The sequence below is a fragment of the Dreissena polymorpha genome, chromosome 4 (genome assembly GCF_020536995.1).
Source record: "Dreissena polymorpha isolate Duluth1 chromosome 4, UMN_Dpol_1.0, whole genome shotgun sequence".
NCBI classification, from domain to species: Eukaryota; Metazoa; Mollusca; class Bivalvia; order Myida; family Dreissenidae; genus Dreissena; species Dreissena polymorpha.
This window is the reverse complement of record NC_068358.1, coordinates 122222291-122241114: the sequence shown is the minus strand read 5'-3', so window position 1 is coordinate 122241114 and position 18824 is coordinate 122222291. Positions and strand designations below refer to the sequence as shown.

At 33.6% G+C, this 18824-nt stretch overlaps 1 protein-coding gene across 5 annotated transcripts; it reads right to left on the bottom strand.

The window, feature by feature from the left end:
* Positions 1–3172: 3172 nt before the first annotated feature.
* LOC127876184 (NAD-dependent protein deacylase sirtuin-6-like) lies at positions 3173–18657 on the bottom strand. Of its 5 annotated transcripts, none has more exons than XM_052421200.1 (8): positions 18508–18524; positions 18369–18413; positions 17835–18050; positions 16693–16800; positions 14674–14801; positions 13304–13389; positions 6350–6430; positions 3173–5708 (listed from the first exon to the last, which is right to left on the bottom strand). In XM_052421200.1, exons 3-8 carry the CDS (start codon positions 18037–18039, stop codon positions 5084–5086), a joined length of 1233 nt encoding a protein of 410 aa, XP_052277160.1. In that variant the 5' UTR covers positions 18040–18050; positions 18369–18413; positions 18508–18524; the 3' UTR covers positions 3173–5083. The 5 variants fall into 5 exon arrangements, with proteins under 5 accessions (XP_052277160.1, XP_052277157.1, XP_052277156.1 ...); XM_052421197.1 differs by having other exon boundaries at positions 18356–18413; positions 18508–18522; XM_052421196.1 differs by lacking the exon at positions 18369–18413 and having other exon boundaries at positions 18508–18657.
* Positions 18658–18824: the final 167 nt, after the last annotated feature.

The following is an 18824-nucleotide window of genomic DNA, read 5'->3' as shown; positions in this document are numbered from 1 at the left end:
TGATAAAAATAGTGTTGATGCGTTACTATTTCCAAAGGCTAATTACTTACGCATAGTGTACTAATCTTAAATGAACAGCCAAGAAAGGAAATATAAAAGAAGCCTTAGTAGCAATGTGTTTCACACGATAATATTTTAAGATTTTTGAAATAAATACATTTAATGTATGCCTTTTTCTGTAACTGTAGTAAAAAAAAAAGAAATATACGCCCAATGGTACCGGATTTGTTGTTTTCGTAACAAACCATCTGTGAAGAATCCAAAAGCCTCAGATCAAATTTAACTGTGGAAAAAAATTACATCGTATTGTGAATTAAACCTTCATGATTGCAAACAATGTGCGAAATCGCCATATACAAAATTTCACATAAATCATGATGAAAAACGTTTTGTAATACTGATTTAAATGTAAGTAATAAAGACATTTACCAATCGGACATGTGTTCGGACATGTGTCATATAGACACCAATCATTGCGCATTAAGGACATTTATACCATCGTTATAGATTCTTTGTTTACAAATACTCGTGTATGGTACAGAAGAGTGTAGGCAGCCCACTTGTATTCTTATTTAATTCATAGAGTGTGCAATAACTAATACATATTTAAATACAATATTTGGTAAGATGTATAACAATTCAAGCAAAAATGTTAACACAAATGTCTGGAAATACAAATAATTTTTCGATTAGATCCGATTTTGCTCTTGCATTTTGACTTGATGGGAAATTGTGATTCATGATAAATACATTTTAAAATCAATCATAAAAATTATTAGAAACTTACATTTTAATATTGTATATTATATTATTAAAATTAGCTTGTAAATGATCATATGGTTGTCTACATTGAACAAATTATGTAAATGTTATTTATATTATTTAAAAACGGGTATATAACTAAGCAGAGGACATACAAAGTTGTGACAATTAGATATACGTAAACAGTTGGTATGGTAGCGACAATGAATGATATTAATTAAGTTGAGAGGTCACTTTACTATTCCGTAGTATGGTTATGCACTACATCCAAACAATATTGTGTCCACTTCAAATTAGTATTACTGGACAATATTAACCAGGCATTCATAAACTTCATTAGAATAAATTACAAGCTTGGATTGTTCCTTATAGTTGTTTTCAGTTTTGTTTGTTCTATAATTTAAGCAGGGTGTCAAATGGTGCAGAGAGAATCTGTAGTTGTTTTGCAATTACTTTAGAGGCGCAAATATTTGTCCTAGGCGAGGTCCACTGCAGGTTGTGTTCCTTTCTTTATAAGACGTTCTGTAAACTGCACAGTGTCTGTGATAAAAGCCACAACAACTATCATGAGTACATTAAAAGCTTAAGTCTATCATTAACAAGAAATATATAAAAACAATCGAAGTTTAATCCAAAGATTCCTAATTTATTGAAAAGGTTGTGGTTCGTCTGAAAATCTTAAATTTAACAGTTTAAGTTTATTGTCAGATTTTAGGCGATTTACACCATGGAATTACTAGTACAACAAAACAATGAAAATTCATGCCACATGTGTAATATCAAGTGTTCTTAATCAGTTTTTATTATTAACGAGTGCTCGGTGTATGTGTAAAACGAAATATAATTACTCTGATTAACTTTATGTACATTTGCAACTGAATTTGTGTTCACAAATAAAACTTATAAATGAGGCAGAATATGCATGTTCAATGCCTTATGACCTGACTGAACTGGCTTGATTTTCTTCTTGATGTATCTACCACAGATGTTAAACAGACTGTTATTCTAATTTTACTTTTGCTAGTTATAAATGAAAAACCAGTATAACTAAATTAATAAACCTAGGATTCCACTAGGTGATATAAATAAGCATCAATTGCATCCCCTTCAAATGTACAAATGTAATTAAAAATAAATAAAGTTTGAAATAACTATTTGATTGTGTACTATACCTACGCATACATACGCGTATTAACAGTCCTTACGAGTCAAAGTAAACAACTCAAGATCAATAAACCAATGTCATTATAAAAAATGACATAAACATCCCTCTTACGTAAAATGGCCTTTTAACATAATAGAGTAAATGTGTTCCGTACAACAATTGTGCAAATTGGTCTGTGTCCAACTACGCGTAATTTCATCAAGAGTTTTGTCACAGACAAAACAGCAGTCCTCTACCAGGAGGTGGGTTAATAATATGGCAGTAAGTGCAGGGTCACTCAGACAAAATAAATGAAATAACGCTTCGTCACCATGGTGCCCTTAATCCACATACTGAGTTCATCAACCTAGCTAGGGTAATGTTTTTTATTTGTTCACTTTCTTCGGTAACCATAGAAACCACAAAAGTAGTAAATCATCTGTAGAAACACAATAAAATAAAGTGCATATGTCCCATATAGTTCGCAATCCACAGACTGAGTTTCATCAATCTAGCTTATATAATTTTGAGTTATCATAAGATTCATATTTTTCGGACACACAATTTAATTTTTTTTTATTCATTATATGGCCCTCACTCAACAAACCAAGTTTTCTCAACCTAGTTAAAGTACGTTTTGAACTGTTTCAGGTTCCATATGGTATTTTTCATATTTTCTAAAACAACCACAACCACATTTTTGTGACAAGAGAAATAATAACGTGCACATTCCCCACATTACCCTGAATCCACACACTGAGATTCATCAATCTAACTAAAGTATTATTCGAGTTATAAAAGGATCAAAATAATTTGGACAGACAGACTCACCGACTGACAGACTAAACGGAAGTAAGGTGCCAATTGTCCACATCGCAATCAACAATAAACTGAAAGGTAAGGCTGTTGATAAACACAACAAACTTGCTATCCTGTAAACTTTTGCAAACAGGTTAAAATTTGCTGGTCATTTAAAGTCTGCGGAAAAAAGCATAAATTTTTAACAGATTTAACATATAAAACAAAATATTTTAAAGACATTATATCTTATGCAGGTCGTGTTGTTTTTTTAATTAACCACAAATATAAAACCACATTTGTGTTCTCCATGTCATCACTTAAACATTTTTTAAATTGTAAGTATGTTTTGAAGTTTGAAGTGAAATGAATAAAAAAACTACACACGCATAACAAAATCCAAAAGTCTTCTGCACATATTGCATATGCACACAATGGTCATATTATATTTAAAACAATACTAAAAAATAAACTAACATATTTTTACTCAGAACAAAAAACATACAAACATGCCATCAAATACAACATAAATAAGTTGTTTCTTGGTGCTATTGTACTGCATGATCCCAGAGTATACATGAATAGCTGCCAAATTTACTTATTTAACAATAAATAAAAAACTAAAGAAACATTACCAAATGAAGGTTAAAACAATAAATGTTCAGTTAAGACAATAGATCATAAAAATGTTATGGTATCTGATAAAAAAAAACAATCAAACAATGTCAAAAACATACATGTAGCATTATCAAATAACATTCAAATTTAAATATACAATGTATTCAACAATAATATTTATGTAATTAACAAAAAGGACGAATACACATGAATAGCAACGACTACAATCCCTCATCTCAGAAAGTCATACAAAGTTATACTTTTAATACCTAAACATAATTAAGTTTATTTGTTAACATTACAGTTGTAAACATGGATTTGTTGATAATCTTTCCTTCAAATGACCCATGTCATGGGAAAATGGGTCTTATGTGATTTACGGCCAGCATAGCTCTGAAACAAGCCTGCACATTTGCATTTTCTGGTCAGCAGCTATCCTTCCCTCTACAAAGTCATGAAAGGATGCATGGTCTCATAAGCAGACATGGTAGCTCCTCACCAAACTGCAATTGTGCAGGCTGGTGTGGGGTACGCTAGCCACATATAGCATAAGACCAATTTTTCCATGTTGCAACTCTACCAGTCATTTAATAGATTAAGTATCAATGACAGTATTGAATGCAATAAGATAATGAAGTAAAAAGCAAATACATGTATACAAGATCGCAATAAGTTTCCAAGTAACAAGATGCACATTATCCCATGCAGAGCTACAGATAAGCTGCGTATTTGCGTAAATACGCAATAAAAAATAGATGGATACGCAATTTTTTTCAAAATCTGTGCGTACCGGTACGCAAAACAAATCGCCGATACCCAATTCGAGCTGCCTTCTATGCGTAATGAAAAATCCCGTTTTGTTTTGGCCGTCTTGAATCGAGTCTTAATCGACAAGCGCTTGTTTTTATCTGGTAACGTATTTACCAATCGTTTAGATAATAACAAATGTGAGTCAAACACAATGGCGTCTCGAGGCAGACGAAAAGTTTCGCAAAAAATACAAAAACATTTAGATTCCTTTGTCGTGGTAAATCAATCTAAATATAAAAGAATTGCAAAGGGCTTAGTTGATAACTATAATGAATTTTGTTTGGGGCATTTTCGGTCAAAATACACTATATTATACTACCACAATACCGTTCCAAACCCCTATGATGGGGTGTGTTGGGTTTCTAAAACAAAAGTACTGGCCCATATTATTGGAACAAAAACAAGTAGAAACACATTCGATGAGTGGGTTGAGAAATTCCCTTGTCTTCAGATTGTTGAATCTGATAGCAGAAAGATGGAACAACCTATACTGCGATTGAATAAATAACAGTGACTTTATGTAGGTACGGTTTTGAGAAGCTAAATTCACGTTTTATTGCAAATACCAAATTCAATTGTTTGTTTTGGTACACATACCCAATTATTTTTTTAAATGAGCGGGCATCATACTTTTGGATACCCAATCACGTTTTCCATTACCCAATTCATTCTTATTTTGAAGGGTATTACCCAATTACCCCAAAAAGCTTATCTGTAGCTCTGATCCCATGTATGTGAATAAGTATTATAATTTAAAGATATTTAAACATGAGCATCCTCATCACTATATTAAGATGAACTAAAAAGTTAAATTTCGAAAATTTAATATTTGAAATAGGACCAGAATTGAATCATAAAAAATACCTATGAACTATGCCTTTTAAGTAGCGTACCTTTGCAGTCTTGATTCTTTTACAGTCACCAGTTTAGTCAACTCCCATACCAATGTGTTTAAACAATTTGTTTTGACGGCTCTAACTTTACTCTCTTTACTTCAGTAGCATCACTGTCAGGTATTGCGTTTTCAGACACATTGCTACTATAAGAACTCGTAATTTCTGGTAAAACTAAAATGTCACTCTCACACTGACCTTCATCTTTAGTCAGTCCTTGGATTGCTCTTAGTTTTATAACTTCCTCATCTTTAATTTCATTCTTGACTGATAAATGAACGTTGTTACTGCCATTTGAGTTATTCCCAAAATTAGTCACCCCATTCACAGTCTCAATTTTACCTCCACCTTTCTCAGTTTTAATTTCAGACATGTTTGTTAACAGGAATGACTGGTCTTTCAGCACAATATTGAGGTTCTCTTCACTGGGCAGGGTATGATTAGACTGCAGAACAACACCAGGCCCAGTGTACTCGGGCACAACAATCCCGAGCTGTTTGCAAACAGCTTTCATGACATCATCAACATATGTGCAGATTTTCAAGTCCGCTTTCTTGTCATGTTTTGTCGGCTGGAGATTGACAATGACCAGTTTGCCACCTGAGCGTTTTGTGATCAACGGGAGGTTTCCACTGGGAACAATCTGCAGAGAGGTCCCCAGGCAAATGCTGAGATCAGCTGCCCTGAAAGCACGTTCAAACTTGTGCTGATGAATCATGTTCAGTGAGCTCAGAAACATTACAATGTCTGATAGGTAATAATATAGTAAGACAAAGCTGGGTTTGCACTAGCTCACGCTAGCTCAAATAAAGAAATGTCCCTACTTAAATGTGTTACTTTTAATAAAATGTTTCCATTATTTTTTGCATGATATTGGTCATAATGCAGACTCTGTATAAATTTGACTGTAGCCAATACAAATCAATAAAGCATGCACATGATTTAAATTTAGCAAAAGATGTCTTTATTGTAGAAACTATTCTATTCATAAAACATAAATCACAACACATCAAATAATAATAAGGAAAGAATGCGCTTTAATTTAACACTGCGTGCCTGGTTTTTAATAATTAAGAATAATGGATAATTTATATAGAGGACCATGCAAGGAACTGTATTCAAAATATATGTTATTTCAAACTAGATTTGTACTGTATTGTGTCTGCAATGGGTCAAATTTCCATAATTATATTTCTATACAGCAAACTAAAACTTTAAACAGAATAAAAGTCTAACAATCAAATCATTCCAAAAACGTTCAGTATCAAGTGAGCACACATAGAATGGTAATTAACCTTTGGAGTTTAAACACAAGTGTTCATACTTAGCCTGTTTCTCAGCCCAGTCTAAATCCTGGTCAGGAAGGGCATGCTCCCAGTCTAAAATTGTGTCCTGCAGTTTGCCTCTGCAAAAAAAGAAATGTCCAGAGTTAAGGTCTGCATTTGTATTGCATGATCTATTTAATACATATATTTCATTGATTTGTTTTCCAGAACATGAGCCAATCATATTCCTTAAACGGAAGACCTTAGTCAAATATATGCACACAACAAAACTTACAGTGTATATAAATTTCAACTTGGCAAATTACTTTTTTGGTTCAGTATATATGTTCTCCCTCATGTCAATTAAGTACAGGATAAGTATTGATGCAAAGCATCAAAGGGCGTCGGGAATTTCAGTGTAAAAGGCACTCAATGACGTTACATGGAAGGATTATTTTTCTACTGTAAATATTAATATATTCGCTGATTATTTTAAACAAAATAGAAAAAGATACTGGTATAACCATTATCTATGATTTCGTGTTATAACCCCCAAATAACCATTATTTATGATGTTGTGTTATAACCACCAAATAACCATTATCTATGATTTTATGTTGTAACTCCCAAATATTTCATAGTTCATTTTATTTACATTGGTTTCCTTTTTTTTACTGGTATCCGTGTGCAGTTTTCATTAATGGAACAGAACTGTGAAGGTTTTAAACAATCTGCTTCATCTTGTAAGCATAATTTCATATTTTTCTCAACTTCAAGGGGAGATGATTCTGAACTTATTCTTACTTTGCTCATTTACGATAGGGGTTGAGTACGCATTGATATAAAAACACTGTAAAAGTTTGACAAAAAAATTGAATAAAAACCGTAAATTGTATACATTTGAAATTCAGTAAAAGATCATAATAAGATTATTGCTCCGATATTCATCATTTTCAATAGGGTTTGAGTAATACTGATATAAAAACACTAAACAAGTTTGGAAAGATTCAGACGAAAGTTGTGAAATCTTTTAAACAAGTGAAAATTGTTCATTTTGTCAAATTTAATAGAAAAAAATTCTGAACTTATTGTCCCGATGTTTCTCATTTTAAATGAGGTAAAAATGCTCATTGATATGAAGACACTGTAAGTTTGGAAAGAATCTGATGAAAAATGTTGACATAATCACCTAACAAAGCAGTTTTTCACTTTTATTTTTAAATTCAAAGAGACATAATTCTGGACTTATGGTCCGATATTGCTCATATAGAGTTTGGGTTGGGTCCTCATTGATAAAAAAAACCTGTGAAAGTTTGGGAACAATCAGATGAAAATTTTGGACTTCGAACAAGGATTTCGAAATTTCTCAAATTCTAAGGAAGATAACTAAGGACGTAATGGTCGGATAATGCTAAAGGGTCCATACCACCTGGATAGTAATACGTGTCGTGCTTCGGGCTCTATATGTGGTTCTTAAAAAAACCTCTGAGGAGTGCTTGACTCGGGTTGCTGGGACACAGCTCCTCCATGATAAGCTGCTGCTTTTTTTATCGCAACTCATTGTTACAATCAATAATACGTGTCGCGCTTCGCGCTCTATATGTCATTATGTGGTAGGGATAGGCCTATGATAGACAACCATAAAAATACATGGATAATAGATGTGTTGATTGCATTAATTTGTTAATATAAAAACACGTGTATTTTTTATAAGATATTTAAGTGATGTAAGAAATTTTAATTAACGTTGTCACCATGTTGCATCCATTAATTTTAATAAAAATGTCCAATTGTAGTCAAATGGATTTTAAAATGTCTACATAAAATAAAGCTTTATTATATTTATTAACCTGACTGAAAAAATTGTCAGCTGACAGCCCGGGATTGAACCGGGGCCTTTAGATGACTGTTGCGTAAACAACTTCAGTCTAACGCTCTCCCAACTGAGCTTTTCCGGCTGACATTCACTTATGTACAGCTATTTGGTGAAGTTGTGTATAGCGATCGTTATTATATGTCTATAAATAAACTAATACATTGTACGTTTTCGCACCACTACGCTTTCCAATAAACTTGCTTGCGCGATAGGTCGTCAAATATCGTACTACATTGATTCTCCACTAAATAAGCAAATTAGAAAAACCACAAAATAAATATATTTTGATTATGTTTTGTTTTTATACAAAACATCATTTCTTTTTATACAAAACCAGAAAGTTTCGCGTATTTGCCCAGCCCCTGTGATCTTTCCCCTGTGATCAGTTGTGGATCATCTATTAATTAAAACAATTAGCTTTGCATTATTGGCAATAAATGTTGTAATAAATGTAATAGGCACAAATGCAGTACTTATTTACACTAATTTACACAAAAAATCACCACTATGCAAGATATTCTTAAAACAAAAATATATACATTGATTCGTAAAATAACTTCTCCTCCCATAAGCGAAAAAAAATGCATTACGTACTAGTCGCCGCCCTCCAGGGCGACGCCAATCAGTCAATCCAAAATGCTCTTGTCTAATGTTTTACTGAAAGGATTATCTTGATAATGGAGCCCTTCAACAAAATGTAATAATTTCCGAAATGTCCCTGTCAACAACCCATCAACAAAACAGATGGAGATGTTTAAAACATAAACAAACTGCAAATTAAATCTTCGTGCATTCATATGAAACTTTAAAACAAATCAATTTATACTGTTCTTGCAAGACAAAGATTGTTAGTGTTTGATGATAAGAGAGATGAAATAAGGGTCCTTGAAAAACAAATTTCCCCGTTGATTGCATTTTGGTAAAATTAGGATTGTTCCACAATGTTTGCTTTTTGTTTTCATGCAAGTGAGGATGGTTTGAAGCTGTAGAACCTTTATCTAAAAGAAAGTCAGTGAGTGCACCATGGATTGTTACTCTGAAGTAGTAGTTTTGTCAGTACTGTATACAGAAACTCAAATACAGGGGTATTCATGGGTATAGCTCTACCTGAAAATGCAAGTCCAGTCAGAGTAGGTTAAAATTCCAACCAGTAGCATACAAATTACAATCCCTTATAATGTGATTTTTTTTTACCTTTTCTGTGAATATATATGAGCCGTGCTCTGTGAAAAGGGGGTTTAATGCATGTGCGTAAAGTGTCATCCCAGATTAGCCTGTGCAGTCTCCTCAGGCTAATAAGTCATGACAGTTCCCCTTTAACTGGATTTTTGCTAAGAAGAGACTTTCTTTAAACAAAAATTATCATTAAAGCGGAAAGTGTCCTCCCTGATTAGCCTGTGCTAATTAGCACAGGCTAATCTGGGGCGACACTTCACGTACATGCATTTAACCCCCTTGTCACAGAGCATGGACCATATTTAATATACACAAAACAGTAAATGGTTGTTTAACGAAAGACAAAAAAAGAATTCAAATAAACAGCTAAGAACATAGAATTACACATCAAAGGGAAATTAGTCATTCAACCACAGGCTGGAATGTTTAAGGGATTATATCCCTTTATAAAAATTGGTAACAAATACTATGTAAATGGAGATTAACTTCTAATACATGTACTTGCAAAAACACACAATTTTTCTGATCATCAGTTGCAAAAAGAACTTCTTAGAAAATTAAAGGGTACTTTATACGGGGTTCATACAGATTTTCTCTAATGAAATTCAAGCACTTTTTAAGCACTTTTTAAGCCCTTTTCAAGGGAAAAAATCCAAATTCAAGCACTTTTTTAGTACATATTATTCTGTGTCCAATACTGACAACATTTTCGCTAAATTGGTCTCTTCTTGCTTAACATTCTATGTGACTTACAACAGTCTGCACTACCCTGCTACAGTAACAACTTTTTAATCAAAAGTAAGATATTTCATTACGATATAGTAATTGACCAAAGGCATTACACATACCAAAACAAAACCTGTTATTTGTATTGAATATGTTTTCCAAATGTTCACTCTTCTGGTGGCTTTCAACTCGGATTCCCCCATACTAGTGAACTCTATATCTGTTCTGCATACTTTACAAGATGCTTTGACTTTAGAATGGGCGTTGTCAACAACCCAAGGGTACTTCAAAAGCCACCCTTTCTGAAAAATGCACTTATTCATTGACATATTTCAACTTGTCAGCATTGTAATGGCACAATGCGTAAAAATAAAACTGAAGTAGACCAATAGGCAGAAGATTAGTAGTAGTTGGCTCCCTTACATTCTAAAACCCATACTGACCCATACCAATCCAGTACCTGCCAGTATGAACAGATCGGAACCGTCATAAAACATGAAAAACAAGAGGGCCTGAAAGGCCCAAAGTCGCTCACCTGAGATAACAAGATATTATTGGGACAAATCTTCTGACACGTTTCATGAAGATCGGAAAATAAATGTGGCCTTTAGAGTGTTAACAAGGTTTCACTATAGCCATAAAAGGAAAAATGCCCCACCCTCTGGCAGCCATGTTTTTCAACCAACCAGCATCATTTCTGAACTCGTCCAAGATATTATCGGGAAAAATCTTCTGACCAAGTTTCATGAAGATTGGACAATAAATGTGGCCTCTAGAGTGTTAACAAGATTTTACTATAGCCATATAAGGAAAAATACCCTACCCTGCCCCTTGGAAGTAATTTTTTTCAAGCAAACATAATTATTTTTAAAATCATCCAAGATATCATTGAGGCCAAACTTCTGACCAAATTTCATGAAGATTGAACAATAAATGTGGCCTCTAGAGTGTTAAAAAGGTTTTACTATAGCCATATATAGCCATTTAAGGAAAAATGCCCCGCCCTTGGTGGCCATGCTTTTAAAGCAACCAAAACCATTTTCGAACTTATATAAGATATCATTGGGACAAATCTTCTGACCAAGTTTCCAAATGATCGCAAAATAAATGTGCCCTCTAGAGTGTTAACAAGGTTTTACTAAAGCCATATAAGGAAAAATGCCCAGCCCCCGTAGTGGCCATGTTTTTCAATCAACTGGCATCATTTTTTAACTCGTCCAAGATTTTTTTGGGATAAATCTTCTGACCGAGTTTCATGAAGATTGGACTATAAATGTGGCCTCTAGAGTGTTAACAAGATTTTACTATAGCCATATATAGCCATATAAGGAAAAATGCCCCGCCCCTTGGCAGCCATGTTTTTCAAGCAAACGCTACCATTTTTGAAGTCATCCAAGATATCAATAAGACAAATCTTCTGACCATATTTCATGAAGATTGGACAATAAATGTGGCCTCTAGAGTGCTTACAAGGTTTTACTATAGCCATATATGGAAAAATGCCCTGCCCCCTGGCATCCATGTTTTTCAACCAACCGGCATCATTTTCGAACTCGTCCAAGATATTATTGAGATGAATCTTCTGACCAAGTTTCGTGAAGATTGGACAATAAATGTGGCATCTAGAGTGTTAACAAGATTTTACTAAAGCCATATACAGCCATATAAGGAAAAATGTCCCGCCCCTTGGCAGCCATGTTTTTCAAGCAAAGGTTACCATTTTTTAACTCATCCAAGATATCATTGGGACAAATCTTCTGACCAAGTTTCATGAAGATCAGAAAATTAATGTGGTCTCTAGAGAGTTAACAAGATTTTACTATAGCCATATAAGGAAAAATGCCCTGCCCCCTGGCGGCCATGTTTTTCAACCAACCAGCATCATTTTCGAACTCATCCAAGATATTATTGGGATTTATCTTCTGACCAAGTTTCATGAAGATCAGACAATAAATGTGGCCTCTAGAGTGTTAACAAGATTTTACTATAGCCATATATAGCCATATAAGGAAAAATGCCCTGCCCCTTGGCAGCCATGTTTTTCAAGCATTTCGTAACCATTTTCGAACTCATCCCAAGATATCATTGAGACCAATCTTCTGACCAAATTTCATGAAGATTGGACAATAAATGTGGCCTCTAGAGAGTTAACAAGGCAAATATTTACGCCGCACAACGCACAAGGGACGATGGACAAAAGGCGATCACAAAAGCTCACCACGAGCACATTGTGCTCAGGTGAGCTTAAAAACATTATGACTTCGGACCCATGGAAAAGATATGAAATTATATATTTTTACCCTTAGTGAGTTTTTCAAGCACTTTTGAAGCACAAAATAAGCACTTTTTAAGCATTTTTTAAGTTTTGATATGCAAATAAGCCCTTTTTAAGCACTCAACAGCCTTTATAAGCACTTTTCAAGGAGAACCTTGAAATTCAAGCACTTTTTAAGGTCTGTATGAACCCTGTTATACCCTGGATAAAAATAATGATCACTTCCAAATCTGGATAATGGTGAAACATGTCGTGTATTATTGCAAGAGTAAATCAACCAAGTAATGAATATTAAGCACCTTTTTGGCATTGCCATATTTTACATTCCAATAATAATTTTAGTTTGAATTCTATTCAAAATAGTTATCTTGTTTTGAATTAGATGCTAATAATGATTATAGGCTTAATTGTGTTTGTTATCATTTAAATTAAAAAGCTTTTGTCTCATCCCACAAATCAATCTTTCTACTTAAAGTGATATTATGCGTATCTAACAGTATCTGCTATGTTTATAGGTGTCTATCGTAACTGTTGTTTATTTTTGGTGTTTTGGTGTTTATATACACTTATATTTGTTTATGCAGCATCAACACACTAAAACAATATCCCGGAAAAAGAAAAATAGTGCATTTGAATATCAACCGTACTTTCGTTTGACAGCTGATAATGCATGTACGATGTGAATCTAAATTTAGTTTTAGTGCAGTTTCGTTCATATCTATTCAAACGACACATGAACACTAGCTCCAATCCTAATAAAAAGACAGTAACTTCAACTCGGCTTAGAGGACTGTACAGTCATGTAGAATATCGGATATAATATATATTTTTTATAAACCACTGGTATCAAGATGAGTTGCACATAATTGGTCAGTTACCACATTTTAGCTAACTCTTTTGACCTGTTAATTTTTTTCAGCTGAATTCAACAATGCGCATAATATCACTTTAACTACTAACCTGCACCGTCCCCTGGATTTCACCTGTGTACAGTTGTTGCCCGTCAACTTCACACCCATGGTTTTCACCACCTCTCGGTTTATATACTGCAAGGTATGTTTACAGAATTTAAAACCTTATTGCCAGTTTCAAATTTAATAACCTTAATAGAAAAATCTAAGATAACAACAAATTCTACAGCGCTTCTCAAACTGGCAAAACATAGGCCACATTGACCTTGAATGCTGAATAAAAAAAGTGATGTGTTTGTCAGAAACACAATGCCCACTATTGCGCCTTTTTGAAATAAAATTTCAATATATCATTCGCCAGAACTAGAAATTATCTCCCTTTTAAAGCTTATTACTTCCCTTGGATTATATTTTTGTGACTTTGGACCTTTAAGGATGACCTTGACATTTCACCAATAAAAATGTGCAGCTTAATGAGATACACATGCATGCTAAATATCAAGTTGCTATCTTCATTATTGCAAATTTTATGAGGTTAAAGTTTTGGGACACACACACAATGAATGAATGACTGACACAGTGACAGACAGACAAGCCAAAAACAATATATCCACGCTCTTTCGATCCGCGGCCCTAAAAACAACTCTGTGTGATAATTCCTTGCAATAATTATGTCATATTATATCAAGAAATTAAAACATATCAAAGAATAATTATCTATTTTAGCCCTAAGTTTACAAAAGATTAATAGCCATTTTAAAGCGGGTATATACGATTTTGTCAAATATATATGAATTTATATAAACTGTGAAAAAAACTTATTATATATATATATTTCAATATAAATTAAAATAAAAGTTAAGAAAAACATGTGTTGAAAAATGCGAAATAAGCCAGATATTTAATTCTGAAATTGAAAACGGTTGTACAGCCGAATTCGCCAGCATATATACCATACATGTACGATGTGCATCTAAACTTAGTTTAACGGTTTATTTGAATTCCTGCAACGATATCTATTCATACGACACACGAAAACTATCTCCAATACTAATACAAAGACGAATGCTTCAGTTATTGTAGGAAAATATGTACGTCATTATCGGCTCGGGGCGCTAATTTGTCTTTGCTGCATTTTATGAAATTTGGCTTTAATGTATAATTTTTCTTGCCTATTTTGTGTAATTGTAACATATTTTATCAATATATTACAATTAAACACATACAAAAATCATATATATCTGCTTTAAAATAGTAACAGTGCATAAAATTAATGTAGTGGCTAGAGTTTATGTTTTTTCCTTTCTGGTATACACAGGCTGATTGTAACAACAACTGCCACATTTGTATAAACTAAGGTTTTCTTACTGGATCTTGTAACCTAACTTGTCTTTCTGAAATACACAACACAATACCCACCCTTGTGCCACATTTGTTGCATTCTTCTACAAACATGTTGCCATGGAGTTCTGACAACCGGTTTCTTGGGAAACCTGACCTCACATGTAACCCATCCACATTCTGGCTTATCACATATTTTGCTAGACCTGAAACACCATAGGAGTAAGCCCAATTTTAACCATATTATTCAATGCAATTAAGGCAGGCATAAGTACCTGATGGTATTTCACTGAAAACTTATGTGTTTGCAAGAGTAGCATTAATAAATATGTATGCTTAAAAGTGCTTGGTACATATGGAATATATACTACCAACAACTTAGTTTACCCATACTTACTTGATTAACGCCAGAGGAATCGTCAACTATAACATGTACTAAATAGGGAAAGATCCCCTATGCCAAATGGTACAGGGCGCTGCTTTAAAGGGACAGGAATGGTTGAAAAGCTAGAACTGATTTGTTTGTTAATACCAAGCCAATTAAGATCAAATGCTTGAATGCATTTACAGCTGCCTGTACCATAATGTCTAATAACTATAAAATGTAGCTTTAAACAAAAGTCAAAAAGAATACCATCTTGAAGAAGCATGACACTTGACAAATGTTATCGTTTAATAGGCCTAGTCAGTTTTGAACACAAATGCATAGTTAAGTAACAATTTGTTAAAGACTTTGTACAACAGGGCTTGAAATTAACACTCGCACACTCGCAAAATGCGAGTGAAAAATACTGATTGCGAGTTAAGTTTTAAGCCACTAGTACTTTTTTGCGAGTAAAGAAATAGTGGAAAAAAAACTAGTAATATAAATGCACTTGACGTCATGAACGCTAAACCGTAGGTCAATTTATAGAACGTCTGAATACCTGTATGCGGAAGCGCGCACCTTGTATGTAGACTGGTATACTTGTAGTACAGATACGCGGATAATATTGGTACCGGATAATATTGGTACAAAGAACATGAAACAGTCGACTATTCACATTTGTTCATTGAACTTGAAAAGACATGGCATCGAAGCCAAACATAATTAGTTTCTTTTTGCCTACAGACGGAAATAAAAATACGAAAGATAAAGCAAAGTTAACCGTTGATTTGTATTTTGGTGACGTCGCATTCAACACACAATATCATAGCTGATTTTTTTCAATATTTGAAAACCCATTAAATATATCCCAAACTGACACTTAAACTTTGTTTTCTGAGTGAACACGACACGCTTATATTTGAAAACAATACCCTTATGGTCCAAGAAACTGATATCCTTGTATGATTGCAGAAATAAAATGTGTATGTTAAGTACTTTTTATTTTGTTTTAATAGTACTAAATTCATGTCCAAACTTTTTAATATTTGCTGCAAAATTTGCGAGACTGTTTTTGATTTTGCGAGTTGGTATTAAAGCTGCTCGCAATATTTTGCAAGCAGAAAAAAAAGGTTAATTTCGAGCCCTGTACAAGACAACTTATTAATATTGCATTCAAAATACAACACATTACAATATGGGTTAAGAAGTTCTCTTGCTAATAAAGTATATTAATAATCATGATGTTATAGAATCTCTATGTTGGAAAAGGCAGCTTTTTTCTTCACTCTTTGGGACTGATAACAGTCATATTGGCTAATTTTCTGTTGTTTTCACCCAAATTGTAAAATAAATTAATTACATTGTATGCTGAAAATGTAATTAAGAGTGTATAAATAATTAGTTGCATAATATAACAAAAAACATGAGAAACTATTTATAACTAAGTCCATTTCATTTATTTAGCATTATGCCACAAAAAGTGTACAGGTTTATTTCACTGCCTCAGACAGTACCAGGGTCTGTTCTGTCTGTTTACAATCACTGAAGTCTTATTTTAGTGTTGGTGGAAAACAAAAGTGTAAGTGTTGCCACTCTTGTTTTCCTGTCAATTGGGAATCTTTAGCCTTCCAATTGGGAAAGATGGTCTCATAAGAAATGGTGCGGTTATCCTGTACCAACTTTATATAGATTTAAAACGCTAAAAGGGGCATTTTCAAAAGAATACTCACCTAATGTTTCCATGGCTACTAATGCCCGGTGGGTAAATGTTGGTACTGCGCTTTCAAACGTCACATTAAAGGTTGGTTTCTCTCCCTTTTGTTCAAGGGTCCAAACACCTTTCAAGTCAAATTTTTTGAATTTAATCCAATGTTTACAATGAGTAATTTAGCAAATAGTAAATTATATTTGACAAAAAAAGCATTAGCAATGTATGAAATAAGCATAAAAACTTTTGCGTAAGTTGATCTGCAATATGGAAAAGTATTATTCAAAGTAAAAATTTAGGTTCAAATTAAAACTTTATAGTATTTACTCAGTTACTGAATAAATTCTAAACAAGAGCTGTTTGTAAAACATGCATGCCCCCCCAATGGGCTTTCCGTTGTAGGGGCAGCCTTTGTGTGAATATGTAAGAAATCATTTTATTGCTTCAGGTCACTGTGACCTTGAACTTTGACCTAGTGACAGTCATGATCAATGTACCTATGAAGTTTCATGATCCTAGGCCTTAGCGTTCTTGAGTTATCATCCGGAAACCATTTTGTGGACAGACCGACCGACCAATGGACCGACATGTGGAAAACAATATACCCCCTCCTCTTCGAAGGGGGGCATAATAAATAAATGGAAAACTTTTGTGTGGTTTTATTAATAACTATGCTTAACACTAAACATAAAGACTGAAATAGCAAAATTATGTAATGAAAATAATTGTTGGTTAATTGTTTTAATAGTAATATTTGCAAATATATTTATATGAGTGTAACTGTGTTAAAGTATGTGGTCTGAACGAAAAACTATTAAACAGGGAGTTAGGCTTTTATGACATACACGGTCACCATTTTACAACAAAAATTAAACTTTAAAATTTCCTTAAATCTTGTGTGCATAACCTAATATTATTTTTTAAAAACGCCCAAAATGAAACTTAACTAACTTTCATTTACCCATTCCTTATCATCAGCCTTTGAAATAGTTGTAAGAATTTGAAATGCATAAAATACTTCTATAATTTCAATTTTTCACTGGCAATTTGTTTTGCAAGACGCAACACAAAGGACTTGCAAAACTCATTTCTTATTTGTAAAACTGATTTCTTATTTGCACTGTGCAAGGGTGCTTCCTCAAGCAGTAACTTAACATGTTTTACCATTTGGGCCTCTGAAGTCTGGAATTCCTGCAGAAGTGCTTATGCCAGCTCCAGTATGGAACACTACATGTTGGCTCTCGTTAATCCACTGAACTAGCTGGTCCACTTTAGCAGCCACATCGGACACATTGTCAAACTTCTCTGGTAGTCCACACTTCCCTTTGTGCTCATAAGGGGATAAGCCTTCTGCATAGTTCACAGACATTGTCAAGAGTTCTTTAAAGAAAATACAATAATTTTAATGCATTACATCATGGTACGGAAGGGACTTAGTCATTGTGATTGAACGTTCCATTACAGACATTATCACACATGACACAATATCAAATTTGGTTCAGTGTTCAGGGCACTTCTGTCAAATGCATTTTTTGTAAGAAAATACTACAAAAAAATAGTGTTCATTTAATTCCTATTACAAATGCATTGACAATTCAAGGTTTTAATGATACGATAACATATTGCTTTTATAAATGTTAATGATCATTAGCGGCATATCCGAAACCAATATCCGAAAAACGTACACAGTTTTTATACCATTATGGAGGGACACCGTCTGCCGTGTGATTTCATTTCTGCATGCTAAATATTTAGGAAAAAAACTTAATCAATTATAAATTTAAGAACACGGATGGAATACAAATGCAAAAATAATAATCAACAACATTTCTCTTACGTTTTTAACGTTGTTGTTATTGTTGTTGTTGTCTAATCGAATTCCGGCTTCGTTGTCGCCTATGGACACGAAGTCGCTGTCATCTTAGTACATGTACGTAAAGTTCGATACATACAAACTAGTTTTCCACTGTTATCGGGACCTTTTACCTGGTTCCGTTGTGCCGATGGGTATATTTAGAATGGTTAAGGTCAGTGAGTCCATGTTCAAACAAAGCGAACATTCTGTCAGAGGGACCATGATGTAATATTCGTCCTAATTAATGTAAAGCTGTAAGTTAAGTTTTAGTCCTTAATTGTAATTTGTCTCAGTCATTG